The following is an 8,182-nucleotide window of genomic DNA, read 5'->3' as shown; positions in this document are numbered from 1 at the left end:
AATTTGTCTCTTTCTTCTTTAATGAGAACTTCTTTTACAATGTACTGGTGCAGTCCTTTACCAGCACGCAGGCTACAACCTGCAGAGGGCTACAACCCTCTTAGCTCTTGTACTAGCCGATCCATTTACTAGTACGTAGGTGCCTACCTACAGAATGCTTCTTTACTCGTTTTCCAGCTGCTAGTGGAAGGGAGCTACAACCCCCTGGCTCTTGTACTAGCTGATATGTTTACCAGTACGTAGGTGCCGGCCTACGAGCTACCCGGGACCACGTTTCATACATTTTCATACTGGATCCATAAGACAATCATCATTGTAGTACAACCTGCATCATCAATCACTGAAACACCCAATTCTGAATCACTGTAACCCTATCAACAATAACCAGACAATCATAGCAACAACCAGATCCAGCTCCATATTCAAATATCATACTTCACATTGTATACGCTACTTGAATGAACCCAACCTGCGTGTATACGCTCTTTTACCAAAACCAACTCGCGTACAGATCTATAAATTCAACCTTAAAACTCTGCAGCTATATCAGACATCAAAACATACCCAGATCATAATAATAAACATGCGTCAGTAGATCTAGTCTATCCAGAGTCAAACCATATGAAGATAATCATTCCAAGCCTTGAGATCTCGTTCCATCATTCATCATCCTCCACATGGGTGAAACCTTGGTTCAGATCACCAACCCATAACCAGCACTTGGATCACACACTTTCTCAGATCTTCATCACTCACACTTGCTGTCTTTGGCCTAGTGATCTTCTCCTTATATAGCCTTAGGCCTTGCTCAATACCAAGAGCCAAAACCATAGTAACACAATACCATCAACCTCGAAACTAGGGATCGACACGTCCGTCGAGACACCATGGTCCAAAACCATAGGCACAACTTCCAAGGACTAACTGCCACTGACCAAAGGTACGTTTTCACATGTACGCGCTTTTACTGAAGCCAACCTGCGTGTACACGCTGATTCTCCTTGCTGAACCTGCGTATATCTCTTTCTTGTCCTGCTGTACTGAGATCTGTCCACTAGTTAAGTTGCCATCACCTGTACCAGTCTCTGAGCACCTGTACCAACCTCTGAGCACCTGTACCAACCTCTGAGTGAGTTGCCATCAAGGACAACACTTGAAACATAATGCCAACAGCGAGGCTATTTTTTTTCAAACTGTAGATTATAGTAGCTTTCCTGAATTAGATTTTTTAAGAATCCACAATCCAAAATAAAAAGCGGAATAGGATTTTCGGTTCACTCTGTTAAGTAAAAGTAACGTAACTTTTTTTACTGTTTCAGTTAAGTTATCTATATCTTAGTGTACCTTAAAACCCACTTTAAGCATCTTAACATAAATATTTTCATGAACATTTATACGATTAATCTGAAGTAACAGAAGACGTGAAAGAACCATCATATGTTGTTTCTTTAAGAATTAAGCTTGCTTCTTTGTTATTACCAGGAAATAACTTGAATAAAAAATATTTTCATGAAAATTTATACGATTAATCTGAAGTAACAGAAGACGTGAAAGAACCATCATATGTTGTTTCTTTAAGAATTAAGCTTGCTTCTTTGTTATTACCAGGAAATAACTTGAATAAAAGATCCATTGATCGGATATCTTAAGTGAAAGTGCCAATATGACCTCACACATCCCACACTTTGGGTTAGTGCTTTGCTAATCTCATGGGGTAATCTCATGGGGTTCTCTCTAAGCGATTCAAAGCTTCAATTATGAACATTGGGGGACATTTAACACTCATGAAGATGGTTTGGATCCATCATTTTTCCTCCACAAATTAGATCATCCAAAACTTTAACTAATATTTAGAAAGCCTAAAACTAATACTGCATATTATCATGCGTAGAAAAATGTCACGACTACACTAGGTCAATTAGAATTCTAATGAAACTGGTGACCAAAAATATCACAACATTTTACTATGACGGGCAATCAAATACATAGTATCAGAGACTGTTATTTTTTTTCGATAGCTATAGGTTCATTGGATATCTAATTAAATGTAGCTCCCAACTTCGCTGATGAAATATCACCAAATAATATGATGAACATGTTGTTATTAGATATCCAACATTATTTCATTGGATATAGTCGTTGGATATATGATGCAGGTTTAAAAGCTACGCATTGGTATCAGTTAAAAGATGGCCCAAGTTCCGAGGAAGAAGATGGAAAACAATATATAATAATATTAATATTCAACCATTAATTCTGAATTACTCCGCACTACATTGGAATAAACAAACGACAGATCGAGAAACTTTTGCATGCACTCCAGGTGGTTGTGGCTGTCATGAAAGGCTCCCAGTAATTCCAAATGTTCATGTACAAACAACAAAAAGGATTCCATTATTTCAATGGAGCCACCTTCGTCATGGGCTTTGTCTTGGATGTAATGCTAGATCAAGATTAGATGTTGATATCCTCATGAATCAATCCTCGGAGGTCATGGAGCTGACAGAAGCTAGTCTATTTTCCCTTCCATGGAGCTGACAGAAGCTAGTCTATTTTCCCTTCCATTTACGCATGGAAAACTAGTACAAAAAAAAACCATCTTCTCCTTGTTCTGCAATGAAGACATAAATGCTCTCAGCTGGTTGAGACTCGGCCACTGCTATTCTGCAGCCAAGACATAAACGCTCTCAGCGATTGGAGACTCGGCCTCTGTTGTAGAACACGTAGCTGTTGGAGACCCAGCAGAAGACTGCCTCTGCTGTAGAATGTAGATGTTGGAGGCTCAACCTCTGCTGTAGAAAGTGAGTTTATATTTCTAATAAATAAATTAATAATACTTATGGAATTTTCTTATTTCGTATGTATAATAATGGAGACCCAGCAGAAGACTGCCTCTGCTGTAGAATGTAGATGTTGGAGGCTCAACCTCTGCTGTACAAAGTGAGTTTATATTTCTAATAAATAAATTAATAATACTTATGGAATTTTATTATTTCGTATGTATAATAATTTTAATTTAACACGTGTTATTTTTTAATTTACTTTAAATAAAAAGCATTTTTATAATTTTTTATTCAATCCAATTATATTTTTTAAAATCATAAATTTAATAACATATCTAAATACTAAAATCATAAAATTAATAACATATCTAAATACTAATGACTGATAAAAATACTAATTTTATATTCAAATAGCAATGATGATTAATCCACTTTTTATAATTATAAAACTCCTAAAATATTTAAATCGCAATAAAGACAATCTTTATATAATAAATGGAATAAGAATATTCATAATTAAAATAATTTAACAAATCTTATATCCATATTAAACTCAAATATAATGATTTTCCATTTATCAATTTAGAAGTGATTTTTTCCACTTTTCATAATCATAAAATTAATAATATACTTAAAACAAATCTGAAGAAATCCTATATCTAAATATTTTGATAAACCTTTCTTCTCCTCGTTCTGCAACCAAGACATAAATGCTCTCAACTGTTGGGAGACTCGGCCTCTGCTGTTCTGCAACCAAGACATAAATGCTCTCAACTGTTGGAGACTTGGCCCCTGCTGTTCTGCAACCAAGACATAAATGCTCTCATCAAATGCTCTCATCTGTAGAACGTAGTTGTTGGAGACTCGGCCTCTGCTGTAGAACATAGTTGTGCAAATAAAACAATAAAACTCCAAATGAGATTTATTCTTTATGTGGCAATATAAAAATATTGCTCACATAATTTGGGTTGTGGAAATCGATTTTCATCTGCAATACTTGGGTACGATAAATTGAGGTATGAATTCCAATTTTAAGCCGATATGAATTGAAATATGAGAAAAATTGTATTAGAATAAATACCCAATTCCAATTTTAAGCCGGTATGAATTGAAATATCAGAAATTGTATTAATGGCAACGGTGTCAAAAGCCAGGTCTTTTAAAGAATAAGAAATAAATACGTGCAAATACTGTGAAATTTACTTATCAAAGAATATTTATATTGAGATAATATGAAATGTTTCACTGTACTTGTACGTACATGAAGAGAGAACGAATAAATATTGAGAGAAATCGCAATAGTAGCGTTGAAGGTTTGGTGTTCATATCTTATATATTTACAGGATTCCTTTAATTTCATTTCATTTCAGTATGGCCTGGCTGCTACGTAGTTCCCTGGTGGATAATAATTGCACGTTATGAAAGTATCACCTGAGTTGCATATAATCTTGGCGCATCCAACTTTGGCCGTGGTCCTCCATACAACCTGAGTGTAGTGAGTGCAATCAGGTCCAGTGCAAATATTCTTGGCATAGTCAAACCACTATAGCATAAATCCCAAATGCGCTTTCAATTTGCTTGTTCACCACTAATGCACAGACAAATTCAGAAATGTAAACAGAAATATATACAGAAATATTCAGAAATTTAGGACAAAATGTACAGTTGATATAATTTAGGGAGAAAAAATGTATAGTTAATATTAAATAATAAAGCATAAACTTACTCACCTGTTTTTCCCTTCTTGATGTCATGAAATTTGTCTGATGTCGTTCACAGAATTGGAACAACAGGTTGATGTAGTTCTCAGAATTGGAACAACAAGCTTCAAACCTGAACTTTGTCCTGTGCTTGGAATAGCCGGTGTTATACCGTGATTTTTGGGCAAACAGAAATATTCAGAAATTTAGGGACAAAATGTATAGTTGATATAATTTAGGAAGAAAAAAATGTATAGTTAGTATTAAATAATAAAGCATAAATTTACCCAGCGATTTTTCCCTTCTTGATGTCCTGAACTTTGTCCAATGTAGTTCACATAATTGAAACAACCAGCTTACAGAATTAGAACAACCAGCTCAGAATTGGAACAACAGGTTGATATAGTTCGCAGAATTGGAACAACCAACGCAGAATTGGAACAACAGGCTTCAAACCTGAACTTTGTCTTGTGCTTGGAATAGGCGGTGTTAAATCTGCAAAAGGGCAAGCTGCCATATGCTCGACAAAAAGACAGTAAATTAACATAAACGATTTGCAGTAATTGTATAAGAAATCAAAACGTCTTGACCAATCCAATGCTATTAAGCGGTTTTCTAAGCAGAGACTCAAATGAGGATGTAATTCCATTCTAACTTCTTACATCGAAAGCTTCCCCATAAAAAACAGCAATTCGCGGAAATTATAGGGGAAATGGAGAAATTGACCACAAATAATCCAGAAGGAAAAAAAATGGAGAAAACAAGCTGAAACTAGCCAAATGAGGATGTGGCACTGCAGACACAAACTTTAGCCTCACAATATGTGCGAAACACCTCTTAAATATCAACACATAAATTTTATTAAAAGCCTCAACCAGCAGAGACGGGAAGAGTTTCGAACCTGGGCGGACGGATAACGAAATTCACGAGCTGTTCCATCAATTTCCAGCAGCGAGATGGGCACATAAAATTTGTATGTCGCCGCTGACACCAATCCTCCTTTTTCTTGGATATATGTTTAATTTCGAAACTACAAAGGTGGACAAGTGGCTACTGCCATGCAAAAAAGTGGCCAACTGAAGACAAGTGGCTAATGCCATGCAAAATTCGTGTTATTCCCTGACATGTTGTGGGTTGCCTATATGATCGTGTTATTGCCTGACGTGTTGTGGCTTGCCTATATGGTGTGTTGTGGAAGTCGGCAACCAAAGTTTGGATAAAATAACTTGCCGCTTCAACCAACCTACTTAGGATAAGATCATATTGCAAACTTTGCCTCCACAGCCTACTTTGGATAAGATGATATTGCGTCAATCTTTTTGCATCGGGCGACGTGAAGGCTGCAATAAGACCTCAATTGTTTTCCGAACCAAAAACTTTGCTTAAAAGTTTGTTGAATGAAAATGGGAGCATTAAACTTAGGTTAAAATGCCAAATCACTAAAAAAAAAATATGTCAAAGTATAAACTAATGCTCGGTCAACGATCAATCGATCGCTAATAGTCCCAGGCAGGGACTAATAAAGAATCAAAAAAGATGGGTAAGGCCACTAGGCTGACTGCATTGCTGAATTCTGCTAAAACGCTATTAGTCAATTATTTATATATATATGTTTATGTGTTAAATTTTATTTTATTTTATAGTGATTACTTATTGATTAAATTTATTAATAAAAATGTCAATAACTATTGATTTATTTTAATAGTTTATATTTTACATTATTTATTTATTTATTTATTATATATATATATATATTATTGAAAATATATATTATATGGTAGATATTATACAATATGTATTAAATTATATCTTAATCACATATTATGTTTAAAATATAGAACTATGTTTAAATGTTTCCGATCGAGTAATATTATTTATATGTTGTATTTGTTAACTTTTAACACTTTTAATACTAGCACAACCACATTTAATTAATTAAATGTAGTTGATATAGGTTAAAGGCTTTATTTGTATCTACTACACAAAGCATTGATAAATATATAATATAAATAATAATAATATTAAAAAAGTTATCATTACAATAAAAAAAAAATATTATTATTACTAAAAATAATTAATAATAATGATAATAAAAAATAATAATCAATAATTAATAAATTATTGTTATTAATAATAAATTATTATTATTTAAAAATAAAAATGATAATTTAAACCTATTAAATAATTAAATTAAATAATAATACTAACAATAATATTGTTATTAAAAATATTAATAACAAATAATGAATATTATAAACCCTATAATAACTATAGTTGATTTTCATATTGACACAATCTTTCTCAAAATACGATGTTGGACCATGGTTGTCACACTGTGATGTTGGACCAAGGGATTGATAAACCCAAAGGATATGAATACTTTGATTAATAAACCCAAGGGATTGATAGTATAAAACCAAGGGATTAATTCTAAAACCCCAAGGTATTATAAACCCAAGGGAATAATATTAAACCCAAGGGACTACTATTATAAACCCAAGGGAATAATATTAAACCCAAGGGATTAATATTATAACCCAAAGTATATAAATACTAAGATAAATATTATAAATTAAGGGAATAATAAACCCAAGGGATTAATATTAAAAACCCATGGATATATTATAAACCCTATAATAAATATGGTTGACCATTGTTGATTTTCATATTGAGACAAGATTTCTCACAATGCGACGTTGGATGTGGTTGACCATGGATGACCATGGTTGTTACAATGTGACGTTGGACCAAGGTATTGATAAACCTAAGGGATATGAACACTTCGATTGATAAACCCAAGGGATTGATAGTGTAAACCGAAGGGATTAATATTATAAACCCAAGGTATATCAACTATAAGATAAATATTATAAACACAAGGGAATAATAAACCCAAGGGATTAATATTGAAAACCAAAGAAATTATAAACCTAAGAGAATAATATTAAACCCAAAGGAATTTTATAAACCTTATAATAAACATGGTTGACCATGGTTGATTTTCATATTGAGATAATCTTTCTCACAATGTAACGTTGGACCATGGCTGACCATAGATGGACATGGTTGTAACAATGTCAAGTTGGACCAAGGGATTGATAAACCTGAGGGATATGAATTCTTTGATTGATAAACCCGAGAGATTGATAGTATAAACCCAAGGTTTTAATTATAAAACCCCAAGGTATTATAAATTCAAGGGAATAATATTAAACCCAAGCGATTAATATTATAAACCCAACAGATTAATATTATAAACACAAGGGATGATAAACTTGAAGGAAAAATATTAAACCCAAGGGATAAATATTACAAACCCAAGGTATATAAAACCTAAGATAAATATTATATGCCATAAAATAAACATGGTTGACCGTGGTTAAGAAAACATGATTTTCATATTGAGACCATCTTTGTCACAATGCGATGTTGTACAATGGTTGACCATGCTTGACTATCATTGAATTTCATATTGAGACAATATTTGTGACAATGTGATGTTGCACCATGGTTGAGCATGGATGACTTGGTTGTCACAATGTGATGTTGGACAAAGAGACAATCTTTGTCATAATGTGACCATGGTTATTGATGATGGTTGACCATCGTTTACCATGGTTGACCATGATTGACTGTAATGTTGAGATACTATTTCTCACAATGCAACATTGGACCATGGTTGACAATGGTTGACCATGA

At 33.5% G+C, this 8,182-nt stretch overlaps 1 protein-coding gene across 1 annotated transcript; it reads right to left on the bottom strand.

Moving 5' to 3' along the window:
- Window positions 1-2,827: 2,827 nt before the first annotated feature.
- LOC149249965 (uncharacterized) lies at window positions 2,828-5,473 on the bottom strand. The gene is made up of 7 exons (XM_089453525.1): window positions 5,385-5,473; window positions 4,940-4,993; window positions 4,771-4,801; window positions 4,514-4,633; window positions 4,215-4,269; window positions 3,461-3,583; window positions 2,828-2,928 (listed from the first exon to the last, which is right to left on the bottom strand). Exons 1-7 carry the CDS (start codon window positions 5,447-5,449, stop codon window positions 2,828-2,830), a joined length of 549 nt encoding a protein of 182 aa, XP_089309651.1. The 5' UTR covers window positions 5,450-5,473.
- Between the last annotated feature and the right edge of the window lie 2,709 nt (window positions 5,474-8,182).

This window comes from Pinus tabuliformis, chromosome 7 (assembly GCF_031772625.1).
Source record: "Pinus tabuliformis cultivar Carrire ecotype Pingquan chromosome 7, CPIR1, whole genome shotgun sequence".
Lineage (NCBI taxonomy): Eukaryota > Viridiplantae > Streptophyta > Pinopsida > Pinales > Pinaceae > Pinus > Pinus tabuliformis.
This window is presented reverse-complemented; position numbering and strand designations above follow the sequence as displayed.